This window comes from Lemur catta, chromosome 17 (genome assembly GCF_020740605.2).
Source record: "Lemur catta isolate mLemCat1 chromosome 17, mLemCat1.pri, whole genome shotgun sequence".
Classification (NCBI taxonomy): domain Eukaryota; kingdom Metazoa; phylum Chordata; class Mammalia; order Primates; family Lemuridae; genus Lemur; species Lemur catta.
In genome coordinates this window covers 3,096,095-3,113,396 of record NC_059144.1, presented here as the reverse complement: position 1 = coordinate 3,113,396, position 17,302 = coordinate 3,096,095, and the positions used below count along the sequence as shown (strand labels likewise).

At 53.1% G+C, this 17,302-nt stretch overlaps 1 protein-coding gene across 3 annotated transcripts in view; it reads left to right on the top strand.

Annotated features, from left to right (window-relative positions):
• The first annotated feature begins 295 nt into the window (after positions 1-295).
• The window catches only part of PPP2R2C (protein phosphatase 2 regulatory subunit Bgamma), a 138,169-nt gene continuing 121,162 nt past the window's right edge, over positions 296-17,302 (top strand). For 2 of the 3 annotated variants that reach the window (XM_045528374.1, XM_045528375.1), the window contains exon 1: positions 437-581. In XM_045528374.1, the coding sequence (XP_045384330.1) occupies positions 512-581 (70 nt within the window). In that variant the 5' untranslated portion in view covers positions 437-511. Of the gene's footprint in view, positions 582-17,302 lie in introns of all 3 variants that reach the window. The other variant, XM_045528373.1, reaches the window with a different exon arrangement.

Genomic DNA, 17,302 nt, shown 5'->3' with positions numbered 1-17,302 from the left:
AGGCGCCGGCTCCACCTGCAGGGTGGCTCGGCGGCCGCCGCGGGCCGCGGGGGCGGAGGAGCGGGCGGCGCGAGGGAGGGGCCTGCGACAGCGGCGGCGGCGGCGGCCCCAGCCCGCGCAGCCCGGCTCGGCCCCGGCTCGGTCGGCGCAGCGCAGCGCAGCGCCGCGCGCGTCCCCTCGCCGCCGCCGCCGCCGCAGCCAGGCGCACCGGCACCAGTCGCCGCCGCCAGGCGCACGGACGCAGCGCGCACGGGCCGGCCGGGATGCGCGCCCGGGCCCCGGCCCGCCCCAACCCGCGGCCGCCGCCCGCCCGCCGCGCGCTCCCCTGAGCGCGGCGCCCGCCCCCGGCCACCCCCGCCCGTCCCCGGCCGCGATGCCCGCCCCCCGGGGCCCCGGCGGCCCGCGCCCCTGCTAGGCTGCGGCGGCATGGCCCGCGCGCCCGGCGCGACCTCTGCGGATTGCATCGGTGTGTGGCGGCGGGGCATGCCCAGGGCACCGGGCACGGCCTTCAATGGGCGAGGACACGGACACGCGGAAAATTAACCACAGCTTCCTGCGGGACCACAGCTATGTGACTGAAGGTAACGTACGTGTTGTCTGAGACCCCCTCCGGCCCGCCGCGGCGTGGGGATGCCGTCGCACCGAATGCCCTCCGAAGGTTTGGACCGCGCGATGTGTGTCGTGTCCCCCCCACCCCACCCTCCCCGGGCCCTGGAGGGAGGGAGCCCGAGGGCACCGGCCCCTGCTGCCCAGCGCCGGCCAGGGCAGCGCCCTCCTCCGCGCCGCCCTCCGGGAGGCAGCTGTCCGCTCCCTGACCGGGTAGAATCCTGATTCGGCCCTGGCCATCATTTTTTAAAAAGCCATGCTGTGGCTAATCTGGTGAAGAAATCCTGGGGAAATGTAATGGGTTAAAATCCTGGCTTTGCCATTTCAGTTCTGCCCAAAGCCCGCAGAATTTTCTAGGCTGCCCACTCCCTGAAGAAGAAGAGGGACCCAGAGAAAACAACAACCATTGCCAGATCCTCCTGAGAGGCTCGCCTGCCCTGGGCCCTCCTGCGCCCCTTGAGACAGGGTCCCCTGGTGGGAGGGGGAGGGCGGCTGGTTTGCGTCTGGCCTTTTATTCTTGGTAAGTTATGTTGAGGCAGGAGCAGCTGGGCTAACTGTCAGGATTTTCCCCCAAAAGTGGGACATGCCACCCCAAACAGGCCCCGTTTAAAATCCCCTAAATTGGCCCTACAAGCCCACCCCCACCCTGACCCCCACCCCAGGGTGGTGGCATCCACAGGGTCAGCGCCCCTCTCTTACAGGCCAGAACCTCCAGGTCCCTCTGCTCAGCCTCGCCCAGGGAGCACTGGGGACAGCTCCCGTGCGCAGGGCAGGTGGGGCCCGCACAGTGAGCCCCGAGGGAGGTGGGGACGGGGCGATCTGGCCGCGGAGTGTCAGCGAGCCGCGTCGGCGGGGCCACTGGTGCTAGAGCCCTGGCCAGGGGTGGGGACAGGCAGCACCTTCCCCGGGGGCTGCCGGCCCGGCAACAGCAGTGTTTGTGGCTTTTCAGCAAGAGCTTGCCCTGGTGGGTGGCCCCGTGGGAGGAGCCTTGGGGACGCGTCTCGCGGGGCGGTGCGCGTGGGTGCCCGTGCGGGCATCCCGCGTGGGCCCGGAGGCGGCGAAGCCGGGCTCCGCCGGAAATGAGGCCGAGCGGACCGGAGCCCGCGGAGGCCGAGAGAGGCCGGGCGTGCGACCCGCGCTGACGGAGGCCGGTCCGCCCCCGGCTCCCGCGCCCGCGGGAGAACCGCTGAGTCACGCTTCGCCGGGGGTGCGCGGCGGGAGGGGCAGGGCCGCGGGCCGCGGGCGGGCGACGCTCTGCCCCGCTGGGGCGGTGGGAGGCGCGGGAGCCGAAGCGGCCCTTTGTCGCCCGCCTCGGAGAGGCTGGGGAGGGCCCGGCGTGCGTCCGGGGTGCTTTTCTGCTCGCAGCCTGCTGAGCGGCAGGTTGAAGGCGGCCCCGGCTTGCTGGCCGGCGCCCCAGTGGCCTGGCTCTGGCGGGAGCCGGTCTTGGCAGGGCTGCTCCGCGCCCGGAGGACGCCTGTTTCTCATCTCCGCACTGGGCACGAGGGTGGGGCGTGGGGTTCGTTCTGTAACTAGAAGTAAAAAGCCTGCGGTGGACGTTTGCAAACATTAATTCCTTCCTCACCCTACTACCCTGCTCACCCTGCTTTCCTTCATAAATCCGCCAGCTCGCGGCGGCGCGGCGGGAGGCAGGCGCAGTTACCGCAAGCAGAGCTGTAACCCCTCTCAGTCCATTCACCGATAATTTACTGAGCACCTGCTACATGCCAGTCACTGTTGTGTCCCTGGGACTGGACAGAGATTCCCTGCCCTTGTGCAGCCCGTGTTCTATCGGGGAGCCATGTGACTTTGAGGGAAGTATCCTCTCACCATGTCTCAGTTTCCCCATCTGTAAAATGGGCGTGCCTCCGGCCTGCAAAGGCCTGGGGCTCCTGTGAGGACCAGGTGGGATGGTGATGAAGGAGCGACCTCGGAACCCTAAATCCTTCACGCGCAGCCAGAGGGTGTTGAGCACCTCCTATGTGCTGGAGCCTCACAGCAGATCTCGCGCACTCCTTACCGGACTTTTTAGATGGAGAAACCAAGGCTTGGCCTTGCCCGTGGCCCAGAAGGAATGCCGGTGAGTGTAGGGCAGAGGGCTCAGCTGCTAGCATGCAGAGGAACAAGATCAGAAGAGGAAACAACACCAATAATTATTATAATTAGAATATTTGAGAATTCTGTCCTCCCTCAATAAAAACAGACTTTCATACTGTTGCATCTTGACTGTATTTTATGTTCAGAGCCACAGGGTAGGTCACATATTTGGATGTCAGACATACTTGTGTTAAAATCTTGCTTCTGACTCCTCACTTGCTGTGCAACCTTGGACAAGTACTAAACCTTCCTGAGCTCCACTTTCTTCTTTTGTAAAGGGAGAAATAATAATGGCCATTCATACAAAGTTGTTGGGATGATCAATGATTATGCTAATATAGAAAGTGCCCAGCATAGTGCTTGGTTTATTGGAGGCATTTAATTAATGACACTTATAATTTAAAAGTCTTATAACTGGAAGAGCCTTATGAGCACACAGTGGATGCTAAGACTCAGTTCGCAAAAGACCCAGGTGCACAAATTCCAATTGTACCTGGTCCTTGGGTCCACCCTCACCCACTGTACCCCAGCTGCTCCTGTCTACTGCCTGTGCCTTAAGTGGGTGGCTTCTTTCCTGCCTCAGGGCATTTGTCCTGCTGTGTCCTCTACCTGGAACACCTTCCTCCTGCCTTTCTCATGACCAACTCCTTCTCACCCTTTGGGTCCCAAATCAAATGTCATCTTTGCCAGTGGGAGTCCTACTTGAGTTCTCAGGTCTCATAAAATCTCAAATATCTTGGGAAGAGTTGAGGTTTTGTTAGACATTCACATCTCGGGGTGAATTAGAGCAGCTTGGATTTTTGGGGGAATGCTGACTCTTGGCTGAGCTCAGCTGCCTCGAGCGTTGTGATTATGAGGTGTGCATGCGGGCCACCTAGGGCACAGAGAACTTTGCAGGGACAGGGACAGGGTGCAGAGAGAGCAGTGCCATTGACACTTTTAGGACTACGGAGGGACCCCAGGGTTGAGAGGGTGCCAGGAAGTCTCTGTCTGTTTAGACATTTCTCAAGAGCTGGACGTGATTCTCGAAAGGACTTTTCCGGGCTCTGTTCTCCTTTGCTGTAGGCCCCAGGGCTTTTGAGTTAAATAGCTGTTTCTAGGCTACACTGGACATGCAAAACCCATGTATCCTTCCTTCACTGAGCACCATTTACCAAGCACATCCTTCTCTGGGTCTGGCCCGGGGCCGGCAGTGATGGCCCAGACACAGGAGCTCGGCTGAGGGGAGATGGCGGAGGCTGACCAGGCAGATCTGGCAGTGACTGGGTCCCTTTGGAAATGTGCCTGACGGGTGAGGCACTTCGGAACACACTTCTCTGCTGGGACCACAGGCACAGATTCCCTTCCCTGGAGCATCTCAGCCACCAGCCTCTATCAGATACACGTGCTTCTTGCATCCGTGGAAATTAGGGGGTTTCCCTAACCCCCATCCTGGGGTGTCACACGTGATTTCAGACCAGACTCTATATCCCCCCAGAGTTGTCCTGATTTTATGGCTGGGGAAATGCAGGGGAACTCCCACTGCGTGGAGTTGTCTTCAGAGTCTGAACTGGTTGTGCTCTGGATACCACGTTTTCCACCCAGGCCTAAACCGCAGTGGGGAGGGGGTGTGTTGTGTGAGACCCAGCATGCAGTGAGATTTGCAGCCTCACGTTGGATGTTGCAGCCAATCTCTCCAACACCCAGCCTCCTTTCTCCCATGCAGAACACGCGTGGTTCCTGGCAAGAGCTCTCAGGCCACTCCTAGGTCTGAAGGCACAAGGGTAATCTTGTCCCCGTGCAGTGACTGGTTCCAGCATGGACTTAGAGTCAGTTCTGGAGGTTGAGTGGGAAGTAGAGAGAGCTGCGGCTAAGCTGGTCCCTCTGTTGTGATGGGAACATGGAAGTCCTATGGTTGCTGGCAGCTGTCCTGGCACCATGACAGGCAGAGGGTGAGTGAGAACTGGGGACTGTGGTGACATTCAGGCCTGATGTCCACCCCAGCTCTGGGCTCCCAGTTATATGAGCTGGTACCTGTCCTTGCTGCTGCACACTCTAAGTCTAGTCTGTTTCTGCAGCCATTGGCACCCCACTCACACAGCCTGGACTGCTCAGCCAGAAAGCCAGGAGGAGGCTGGGCGTGGTGGCTCACGCCTGTAATCCTAGCACTCTGGGAGGCCGAGGCGGGAGGATCGCTCCAGGTCAGGAGTTTGAGACTAGCCTGAGCAAGAGCGAGACCCTGTCTCTACTAAAAATAGAAACAAATTATCTGGCCAACTAAAAATATATATAGAAAAAATTAGCCGGGCATGGTGGCGCAAGCCTGTAGTCCCAGCTACTCGGGAGGCTGAGGCAGTAGGATTGCTTAAGCCCAGGAGTCTGAGGTTGCTGTGAGCTAGGCTGACGCCACGGCACTCACTCTAGCCCGGGCAATAGAGCGAGACTCTGTCTCAAAAAAGAAAAAAAAAAAAAGAAAGCCAGGAGGCTGTTCTGTAACTGGCAACCAAGACCCATAGGACATAACACCGAAAGGGGTTTTTGTTTGTTTGCTTTCTGCTGTAGGAATCCTCTTTTATCTCTTTTTTTCCCACTCAAGTCAAGGATGCCAAGTTCCAGTTTTCTCTCCGCGGTCCTACTGAGGGCAGATGAAAGAGCTTAAGATCGTGCGTGGGGAGACCTGGGGTCCTGGTGGGGTCTGGCTCTGGGTCCGTGGTCTTGGGCGGGCCACACAGTCTCTCTGAGCATCGGTTTATTCTCTGTAGCGTTGCTTAGATCCCTTGAAACAGGGGGATACAGTTGTGTGATGTTTTATCTTCTCCGTGAACTCCCCACCCTGCTTCTTGGAAGGAATATGCTCGGGAAACTCAAGTGAACTCAAGGCATTAAGTGACTTTGTGTCTGCACATGCCCAGCCCCGGGCCTGGAGCACAGACAGCACTTAGTAAATGTTATCAGTAACTGATGGTATCCGTTCTTCAGGGACCAGAGTTAGCCTAGCCCTGAGAACTACTATCAGTCTGGCTAGCCCAACGCCCACCCCATCCCACGGGGACACTGAGGCTAGGAAGGGGGAAATTAGTTGGTGGCACTGACCACCAGGGGGAGGATGGGGAGAGCCAGGCTTTGCTTTCTGAAAATCCGGATGTGGACCACTCCGATCCTTTGTTCCTTTGCTTCCATTTGGGAATGCCACTTGCATAAGCTTCGCTTGGGGGTCACAAGCGTGTGTGGGCTCCGTGTCAGTGGTGGGGGAAGGCAGCTGAGGCTGGGCCTGTTGGGTGTCCTCTATCCAATCCCACCGCCTCTCTGAGCCCAGTTTCCTTGCACAGCTTGCTGCCCTGGGTTGCCACGAGGCTGTGTGGACGCCGAAGTTGCGTGCATGTAAAAGGTTACTGTTGTCCACTTCCCCAAACCTTTGTGTAGGCCAGCCCCACCCCCTCTGTAAGCAGGAGGCTCGTTTATTTTTAATCAACCCTATCTTAAAGCTTGGTTCAGTCACGGAGTAGGGTTTTCTCATTTTCTTTCTGGAGGATGGAAACCAAATTCTAATAAAATGTTTCCACCTCATCTCCTTGTTGTTGTTACTTGCTACAGCTTTTGGTTTTTATCCTTAAAGCTCTAAGAGCTAAGGGATGTTTTAGGCCTTGAGAGCCGGGGCTGCTGTGTGATGCCCGGGGCTTAGTGGGGAGGGTCACAGGAGAGCAACGCAGTGAGCGAGGCAGGACCACCCGACAGAACTACGCTGTCAGCAACTCGTGGTATTTCCTTCCGGTATTTTTTCAATGCCCGTGTCTGTTTATAACGAAAGCTATATTCTCTCTGTATAAACAATTTTGAAGGGACTTTTCTAGTTTAGTATGAGATTATTAGAACTTTCCAGGACTTTGTGGGTGTGCAACCTGTGCAGTCATGTAGGGACCCCACACTCGGAAGGACCCTGGGCGTGGGTTGATTCTCTGCTGTTGCCAGCCTGAGAATTGTGAGCATTTCGTCTTGGGGCTCATGTTTTGTAAGCGGAATCTGGCTGGGACAGCAGAGCTGGGGAAGGAGCGAGGAACACACGCAGCAGGCGTGTCCGTGGCTCCTGGTGGCAGCTCCCAGAGCTCACTTACCTCGCCCACTTGAGTGTCCCTCAGCTCCGGTGCGGGGTGGGGCCACCCGTGTTCCCTGGCAGCACGTCTGTCCTGAATAAGCAGGGCCGTCTCTCCACTGATGCTCCAGGGCACTGCTGTCCTAAGGCAGTGACTTCCGAGAAACGTGAGCGACCCAGACCCAGGAACCCTGTGGTATCCTTTCTTCCCCCTGTTATGTCCCTGTGTGAGCCAGTCACTGACGCTGAACATGGTGACACAGAAGGAAAGGAAAATAGGGCACCATAGTTCCTTTTCCTGTCAGTCCTTTATTTACCATCAAGCCAGGGCTAGAGAGCGTTGGTAGAACGCGCACATATTCAGAAGTGAAATAAACACAGTTGTGTTAGTTTCCTAAAGTGTCCACTGCTCTGGTAAGACCAAACTACATACGCAAAATACGAATTGTGCATCTACATTCTGGTTAAATACTCTCATGTTTAGATTTAAAATTGGAACTGCACAATTGGATTATGACTGATGAAATGCACGCTAAGAATTTAAATTTTTATTTTTTTAAATTTCAATTGACATTAAATAGCAAATGACACCATGACAAGATATGGAAGACATAAAAAAGCTTAGTATTTCAGTATCTCTAATGGCACTTTTCCCTTGCTTTTTGAACAAGGGGCACTGCGTTTTCATTTGGCCCTGGGCTCCACAAATTACACAGCGGGTCCTACCTTGGGGTAACTCTGGGTAGGGTGCAACCTTGGCCACGCCTCCCACCCCCTTGGCTTTCGTGATTGGTGGAAATGGTGAGAGCCTGCCATCCACTGGGCGACGTTTTTCCAGTGGGCGCGGTTATGGTATTTAAAGGTTTCTCCGGCACCCACTGGGCCCCTGACCCCACAGGCTGTTCTGCAGGGCTCCAGTCCCCACCCGCTGGATCTCTGACTGCACAAGCTATTCTACAGTCCTCTTATTTTAGACTCCAGACTTTAGACCTCCCTCTCCCCACAGGCCCGAGGAGGGGAGGTGGAATAGGGGTCCTTAACTTATTTTTTCCTCCAGGTTTACAATTAATAGAGCAGATTTTTTGACTCCTATCTTGCCCATCTTTCCGGTGTATTCTCAAATCCTAGCAGGGAGGAGGAGGGGGAGCTGGTTACCTGAGCCCCTCCCCCAAACCCCACAGTACAGGTGTTTAGAGCCATCATTGTATTGGCTGCATGATATTCCTATGATAGATGTGTCATAGTTCAGTAGTTCAATTAACCACCTTCTCGTTGCTGGGCATTTAGGTTGCCTTTCTTTCTTTCTTTTCTGCTTTTATCGTGATCACTGACGTTTGTGTGTGACTCTTCCCTAAACCCATTCTCCCCAGCTTTGGAATATTGTGCTTAAGAGAGAGTCTTATGCTTGTGATTTTGTGTAAAGATTGTGAACATTTTTAGTATTCTTGACACATGTCACCAAACTGTTCTTCAGAAAGTGTTTCTGTTTTACCACACGCTGATCAACATTAGGTAGTCTAATTTGTTTGGCCTTTGCAAATATCATAGATGAAAAATATTTGTTTTAATTCATGTGTGAATACCAATGAGGTTGGACATTTCTTTCCTTTTATTCAAAAGACATTTACTGATCCCCGTAAGGGCCAGGGTGATGTTATATGCTGGACGTACAAAGTGGAAGAGCAAGGTCATGACCTTCACTCATTCATTCAACAAATATTTCTGGACCCCCCATTATGTGCTAGGCCCAGAGGAAGCCCACGTAGCTGGAGCTGGGAGAGTGAGGGTGGGGGTGGGAGTTGAGGCCACAGCCCTGGGGTTCACTGGCATCTAGGGGACAGACAAGGGACAAACCTGTGGCAAGGACAGAGTTGGGATGGTCACCGAAGTAGGAGGCAAAACGGGAGGGCTGTGGAGTCACAGACCGGAGGGAACCCCAGGAAGGAGTGGAGAGAAGGAGGGAGGATGGAGGAGGGCGGGAGCAGAGTGGGTCAGCAGCGCTCAAGGGCGCCAAGCTGTCAGGCACAGCAACACCTGCATGCACCACCTGGGCTCTTCTGGAAGCCTCTCTGTTCGGGTACGTGCCCCCACGGGCACCCAGGCCCCTTGGGCTCTGCTTTGGTGATGTTGTCTTTCCACGAGCCCAGATCTCTCTCTTCACGGTCTGCTCCCTAATCTCCTTGCCGAGCATGTTGTGGACACCAGCCAGGCTGTGTCCTTCTTGGAATGTGGACCCTCCTGTCCCAGGGTCTTGGATGCATTGAGAGACCCGGCTGCCTCTGGAGAGGGTCTGGCGTTGCTGGGGGAATCACACAGCGCCCTGGGGAGTCCTGTCAGTTAAATCAGGCCCTGCAGAGGTAGACACCTCACCCGTCTGCCCTCAGGCAAAATGAGCCCTGTGGACTTCAGGATTAAATAACTGTAAAACAAGTGCAACAGCCGTCACTGTGATTCAGCATTTATTGGGCACATACTGTAATGCTGTATGCCAGACAGGAGGCTACATGCATCTTACTGGATACTCACAAGACCTGATGTTGTGTGTATTTTCTCCCTATTTTACAGAGGAGAAAACGGAGGCTTGGATACTTGCCCAATGTCACGTGGTTTGTAAGGGACAGAGTTTGTCAGGGTTTTGAATGCAGGCCATCTGCCTGCAGAACCCACATTCCTGACCACCACTTTGATTGGCTGGGACCCACAAGGCAGGGACATGTTAATAGTTCTGACTATGTGCCGAGCTTGGGAGGGTTTTGGGCTTTGAACCCAGACTGCCTGGCTTGGTGCTCAGGCTGGCTGTGCAGTGACTAAAGGCAATCAGGATGTGTCAGTAGGAGAGAGATCCCCTCTACTGCACAGGTGGGTGGTCGTGGTGGCCATAGGTGGTGGTCTACAGAGGACAAGTGGTTCAGGCACTGAAGGTCAAGTGGTATTCCTGGGCCATGGAGTGATGGTGTGTTTGGATATGGTATTCTAGTGCATTCTGGGCAGGAGGAGCAGCCTGTGCAAAGTGACTTAACGCTTGGCCCCAGGCAGTGTCTGGAGTCCTCTTCATGAGCCCAGGGGGCAGTTTGTTGCTGGCTGGGCTGGAATAAGGGCACACCTGGGAGCCCTTTGCTGCCCTCCTTGCACAGCCAGGGCCATTGTCCTCCAGAGCCCTGGGCTGAATGGCCCATTGAGGCAGAACAAAGGCTGCTCAGAGGTTCCCAGCTGGAAGTGTGGGCTGCCCCAAGCAGGGATGGGATCTTCAACTGCAGGCCAAGGGCCTCCTCTGGGCGGTCTGGCCTCCTGTACCCCCCTCTTCACCCCTCCTGAGAACAGGGGCTGCTGCTGCTGGAGGCCTGAGGTCTGGCCCTGCCGTCACCGTGGTACCTGTGGTACCCATGGCAGCTTCTGGCCTCCGAACCAGCTTTCCTGTCTACAAAGCAGGGAGAGAACTAGAGCTACTTTTACTATTAGCTTTTGATTGTATTTTATAATTTCAAAAACGTTTTGATGAATACTTTCAAATATGTACCAAAGTAGAAAAAGTAGCATTGCTACTTAGATTAGATTGCTCTTAATCTACCCTCTGGCTCCAAGTGCTATCAGGATTGGGCTGCGCTTCATTTACTTTGCTCTGCTTTGGCTGAAGAGCTTTCAGGCAAACCCAAGACGCCTGTCATTTCACCGTTATGTTGGCAGGTATAGCTGACTATTAAGGGCATTTCTTATCCCACCTAAAAATATGAGTACTAATCCTTGTTATCTAAATTCTGGTCCATTTTATTAGTGTCCCCAGTTGTTTCAAAGATGTCTTTTATGGTTGGCTGGTTTGACACAGGACTCAAAATCCTGCACCTGCATTTGACTGTTCTCTCTCTTAAGCCTTTTCTGACCTAGACCTGTCCTCCATCCCATTTTCAGACCACTTGCTGTTATATGAGGATTGTTATTGTTCGTAAGGATTACAGCGTCACCCCCACAGTCCCTATCCCATGCCTGGATCCCAGTCACCTGGCAGGTCTGGAAGGCTGACAGGTGGGTGCCTGGCCTCAGTCCTGGTGCCCCCTCTCTTTCCAGCACCCCTCCCCACAGAGGGTGCCCGTGCCAGCTTCACCTCTTCCCAGCTGAGTGATCTCCGGCAGGTTGTCCAGCCAGGCCATGCCAGGGTGACCATGTCTGAGACGGGGGTGAGTGTGGCAGCACCGTCCTCTCAGGGCTGTGGTGAGTGTTGAATGAGATAATTAATGCGTGTCACATGAGTCCTTGTCTTACTCCCTGTGGAGCAGATGGGGCAGTAGCTGAAGAAGCCCCTGCCTGCCTGCATGACATCCATGTCCTGCTGGGGACGCTCATCCCTGGACTGGCCATCGCGTACAGTAGGGCGAGCAGTTTCTGAGGGAAGAGGATGTTCTCTTAGGTGGTTTGGATGCTGAAGACCGTTTGTCACAGCTGCTGGCAACACTCTGATGAATGCCAGTTACAAAGAGCACCCCAAGTCCCAGAGATTGAGCACCACCGACGTTTATCCTCCTGTAACAGCTCACTGTGGGTGCGCCTATGTGGTTGGCAGTCTCTTCCACAGAGTAGCTCTGGGATCCAGGCCCTTCTCAGCTGCTGGCTTCCTCATCCTCGCCACCCTCTGGGAAGGAGGGTGTGGGAAGGCACACTCCCTTCCCAAACACATAAGCCCAGAAGTGACATGTGCCACTCCCTTCATGTCCCATTGGTCGGAACTAGTCTCATGCCCCACCGGATGCAAGGGGAGCTGGAAATGTAGCCCCTGGCTGGGCAGCAGGGGGACAGCTCCTCAGTGTGCCGGAGAGATCGTGGATCTTGCTGCTGTGGGACTCAGAGGGGACAGTCACATGCTGGCTGGGGAGGTCGGGGATGCCTTCCTGGGAGAGGTGATGTCTGAGCTGAGTCCAGAAGCCAGAGGCCATCCACAGGTAGATCAGGTAGGAAAGGCATTCTGGGCGTCAGCCTGGGGTAGAGGCCGGGCTTGGGAGAGGACATCCTTTGTAGGGAGTGGCTTTTGTGCCCTCGAGACTTAGAGGGGTAGAGGTAGGGGCCAGAGCGGGAGGGAGATGGGAGGGGGGAGGTAGGACTTTTTGTGAAAGGCTTTGAATGCCGAGATAAGGAGTTTGGATTTTATCCCACTGACAGTGGAACCGTGTAGAAATGAGGTTTTTCCTTCTTTTGTCTGAAAGTATTTTGATTTCTGTTAGCTTATTGTCTCACTACAAAAAATACATGCATCCATTGAAAAAAGGTCAGAAAAAGAAAATCCTACCACTGAAAATATTTTGGTATATTTTTCTTTCTTTGCACGTGTGTTACATGCTATCCAGGTGCATACATATTCCTAAGCAATTTCTCATTTACTGAAAAAATGCTTTCTGAGCCATGTATTGTGTACTTACCGCGCTTTGTAGTCTTGTAAAATTTCCCTTGACAATGTATGTGGACAGCTTTCCAGGTTGGAAAATGCAGAATTCGTTGTGTCAGCTCGCCGGGGCTGCCCTGACAAGGTGCCGCAGACTGAGGGTGTAGACGCAGGAACTGCTGGCCTCACAGCGCGGAGGCTGGCAGGCAAGGTCAAGGTGTCGGCAGGGCTGGTTTCCTCTGAGGCCTCCGTCCTTGCGGACCTCCACCTTCCCCTGTGTCCTCACATGGTCTTCCCTGTGGGTGTGTCCGTCCTGGTAAGGACAGCAGGCGCATTGGGTTAGGGCCTGTCCATGTGACTGCATTTTATCTGAATCACCTCCTTGAAGGCCCTGTCTCCAAACACACTTGAGTTTTGAGGTTCTGGAGGTTATGATTTCAACAAATGAGTTTTGGGGGGATACAATCCAGCCCCTAGCAGCCATCCTCATTGGTAATATGTGCCGGGTGCTTATCACGTGTTTTAGTCGGTCCTGTGCTGGAGGGTGTCAAGGAAACTTCCATCTGTTGGGGATTGTAAAGGATGTCTTGAAGGCACCATTGCACATCTTTGCGTGTGTTTGGTTGTCTCCCTAGGAAGTGGAATGGCTGCTCCTAAGGTTTGTTCTTTCCAAAGCATCTTCATCTTGTGCCAGCTTTTCCTGATGACCAAACTCGGCTTCCTTTCCTCCCCGCATGTTGCTGGCAGGGACTAGATTCAATATATTTTATATTTCCCAATGTCATGAGAAAAATTGTTGTGTTCTTTTGAAGCAATTTTCAGTGAGCTTGAGCTTCCTTTCTTATACTCATTGGCCATGGTATAATATTTACTGAGTTGTGAGCTTCTTGTGCATATTCTTTGCCTATTTTTCTGGCACCATTGTCATCTCTGGTGCAGATACTGCCCCTTGCTTGGCTTGTTGTTTGCAGCTGGCAGTGCGTATTCTGTGTGGTCAGATGTCAGTTTTTGCCCCTGTAATTGGTGGCTCTTGTCCTGATGAGCATGGATCTGCCACTCCACCATTGTGAGAAGAACCAATAGACTATAGGGAGGTGACAGTCTGTGGCTTTGGAGGCTAGGTCAGAAATAGGCCATGCACTTCTGCCTTGCTTTTCTGGGATGCTCAGTCTTGGAAGCCAGCCGCCACATTGTGAGGAAGCCCAAGCGGTTTGTGGAACAGAACCAAGGCCCCTGGCCAAGCTGCCCGCCTGACACACAGGGCAGCCTGGCCAGCCTGGGAGTGAGCCATCTGAAAGGTTGAGCCTCCAGCCTCCAGCCAAGCCATCCTTATGGAAGAGATGAGCCATCCCCACTAAGACCTACCCAAATTGCAGACTCAAGAGCAAAATAAATGGTTTCTGTTTGAATCCATTGAGTTTTGAAGTACTTTGTTATATAGCAGAAGATAACTGGCATAGTCACAGGTTCCCGAAATTCAGCTCCCAGTCATGCTGGGCTCCTTCTCATTCTGAGCCCGCTTGTCCAGGTGTCATGCTCCTCCTCGATTCTGGGGGTCCCCCAGAGCCTTCCAGTAACTTACTTCTCTGAGTATATTAGCCTGGGTCAATTCCTGTTGCTTGCAACTGAAGAACCCTAACTGACAGACGTGGGGTGCCAGCCCCAGCAGTGTGAGGTGACTCAGCTCAGCTCACAGGACAGGACTGGAGGCCAGGCCTAGGGTCTGAAACATGGCCTAGGGTCATGTCCCACAACAGGGTAGCAGACACTGTGTCTGCTTGGTCATGCCCACGTCCTTTGCACCCAGCGCAGCACCTGGGACCTTCCAAAGTCTGCTGCTGATTGGTTGTGCACATCTGTTGGTTCACGTGTGGACAGGAAAGCATGGAGTTGTGTTGTCTCCTCATTTCCCTGCTACGGTCTGAATGTCTGAGTCCCCCAAATGCATATATTGAAATCCTAACCCCCAGTGTAACGCTGTTTAAAGTTGGGACCTTTGGGAGGTGCGTAAGTCACGAAGGTGGAGCCCTCATGCACAGGATCAGGGCCCCTACAGAGAGGCCCCAGGGAGCCCCTGACCCCTTCTGCCACGTGAGCACGCAGCAAGACGACGGCTGTCCAGGACCAGGAGGTGGGGCCTCAGCAAACACCGAGTCTGCCTTGCCTTGAGTTTGGGCTTCCAGCCTCCAGAACTGTGAGAAATGAATGTCTGTTGTTTGTAAGCCAACCGGGCTATGGCATTTTGTTCTCGCAGCCCAAACAGACTAAGACACTCCCAGTGATAAACCCATATGACATTTTACGATACTTGAAAGAAGGAATTGGCCAGCAAAGATGATGTTCATCAAAAACATGAAAAGTGACAATGCTGGCAGGGAAATTTGGATCGAATACAAACAGAGTCACAGGATAAATTGGTGCTCCTGGGGGTGTGGAAGCTGCTGCTCTGTGAGAGACCCACATGCAGCCCGAGAAGCCGAACGCAGGTGAACTTACCGATATAAACAAGGAAAGGGTCTGTGCCCAAAAGGATGGAGATGTCCCAGAAGAAGTGACACTGGGAAAACACTTCACATTAAAGGAACTCATGGAAATGTTTCACAATGTGGAAAGCAGAAAGGATAAAGTCTTGGAAGCTGATCTAAACTCAGAAAGATAATTCTCCAAAGCTTAGAAAAGACGCTTTCTCAGTATCCTAAGGCATACAGTAAACAGAAGCCAGCACCATTCAAATTACTCTTGGTGTCAAACAAAGCACTTGAATTTTCAATGTTTCTAATGTTTTAAATTATGGTGTACTAAATAAATATTTGTTTTGCTATTTTTAAATTTCTCTATACATTTATAACCATTGGTAAGATAGTTTTTAATGTCTTGACAAAAAAAAGTTTAAAGATCACAGGATAATTGTCATTTCCTCATTGATTATTAAGGTGGCTTTAAACGATTTCGGTCTGCTTGGTCACTTCTACGGTTCCACACTACCGTGCAAAGCGAGAACTGCCTACGCTCATTGCAAACGGGCAGTGTAGACAGTGCATGGCCATCCGTGTGCCAAAGCCACAGCGGTGTTTCAGACCTGGGCCAGGGATTGTAGTCAATATCCTCCTTATTGAAGGTGGCAGCTCAAGAATATTAATTAGCTCAAATTCCTCAAGGAAGTGGTTGGGCAGCCCGGGGTTCACTGTGAGAGGGACTCAGTGCCCTCCCTGCACTGTGCTCCAGTGCGGGCCTCCAGCCAGTCTGCCTGCTTCGCGATCAATCCATCGTGGAATGAACTGGCTGAAGGAGTGAGGCGCTGAATGATAGTGGTTCCTACAACAGCTTTCAGTGTGCACGGTGACAGAAATAACCCTGAATATTTTATAGCCCCAAGGAGAGGTGAGGCACTTTATTGAAGCTGTGAAAATACAATCCGTCGTCATATGTCTCCTATTGTCAAGACTCTGGGAGCTAAGTTTTGTGTATGTTAAGGTGCTCCTTGCAAGAAGATTTGAATTTTATTTCTCTATTTATTTTATCTCACTACAGAAACGTTGGAAAATGCAAAAAGGAGAATAAAGAGGGCAGAAATAACATCCTTGATTTCACTACTCCAGAAACACTGTTCACATTTTGTCATATTTCCTTCTAGCTCTCCCCAGCCCCGCTAGAGATTGTAATATAGTTTTGTGCCTTTTAAAATATTAAACACATTGTAAACGTTTTCCCATATTATCATGCAGTCTGAATAAACAATTTTATTGGCTGCATAATATTCCACCATGTAGATATAATTATTAATTTAGTAACTGTGTATGGATTCATTCATCAGATTAGTGTCGATTGTCTATGGCAGGTGTGTGTGTGGGGTAGGGGGATTCAGGAAGGAGGAATAGGGTGCAGCCCCTCTCCCCAGAATTTCTGGGACCAGGAAGATGCGACAGATGGTCCTAACCCAGTGTGGGGGCAGGGATGCAGTGGTGTGCTCAGGGTTGCTGGAGTGCTCACTGGCAGGACGTACAGATCCAGGCAGGCATGGTGACCTGTCCAGGCAGGGGAGGAAGAGGGACCTGTCCGTGGCCAGAGGTCTCCGGGAGCTTGGGGGGGCAGTAAGAGAGGGGGTGTGGGTGCTTCCAGCAGACATGATAAAGTCCCCAGGAGGCGCCCAGAAGTGGAGATGGAGGTTGTGGGGTAGAGAGGGTGTCCAGGCAGGCTGGGAGCCACCTGGTGTGCTGGGGGAAGGCTGGGTCTCCTCTCATGGTCTTTGGTAAGGGCAGGCTGGCAGGAGTGTGGCCAGAAGGTGGGAGGTGCAGCTGGCTGTGGGTGGAGGGTGGAGAGAGCTTCTCCCCACTGTTGGACACCAGCTGTCCTGACTTTTAGCGTTTGAGATCAAGACAGGATGAGCGTCCTTGTGAATGGACGTTGTTCTGTATTTCCAATTATTCTTGTGTCTGGCTATCTAGGGATGCAATCTTTTGGTGTAAGGGTAGGAGTGTTTTTAAGAGCTTGAATAAAGATTTGAATATGATGTTGTTTGCTAAACTAAAAATCAAATTTACTGAAAAATTGTTTGGGTGAATTTTAAGAGCAAGTCCACCTGTACAATGCAGGGCTGCAGTCGTCTGTGGGTTACAGCGAACCCATCAGTCTCTGTCTCTCTTGCTTAAAAAAAAAAAAAAAAGAGATGGATTTTCAGCGCATGGGTGCCTGCTGCGTCCATTGTCTCTGGACGGGTGTCTGACGGGTGAAGGGCTTTGGCTGTGCCGGCCAGGAATGGTCCTGTGACCCGCCTACCTGCACAGGCGCCACTGTGGTGTCTTCGTGGTGAAGTAACAATGGCGACGGTGACCAGGAGGGAAGCTACCGTTTCTTGACTGCGATGTTAATGACGGCTCGGGGTCTCGTTAGGACTTCAACCCACTCTGGGGCTGGTTCCCCGTTTGCACATCAGGACACGGAGCCTCAGAGAGCTTGGGTCCTTTGGCAAAGGTCACAGGAGTGTTACAGGTACTATTACTACATAACAGACGACTCTAACTCTTAGTGCTGTGATGACAACCATTTATTCTGTCTCCTGAATTCTGTGGGTCAGAGCTTCGCTGGGCAAATATTCTGCTCCGCATGGCAACCGCAGAGTCTTCCACGCGGTGGGCGGGTCGGCCTGGAGGGACCGAGACGGTTTC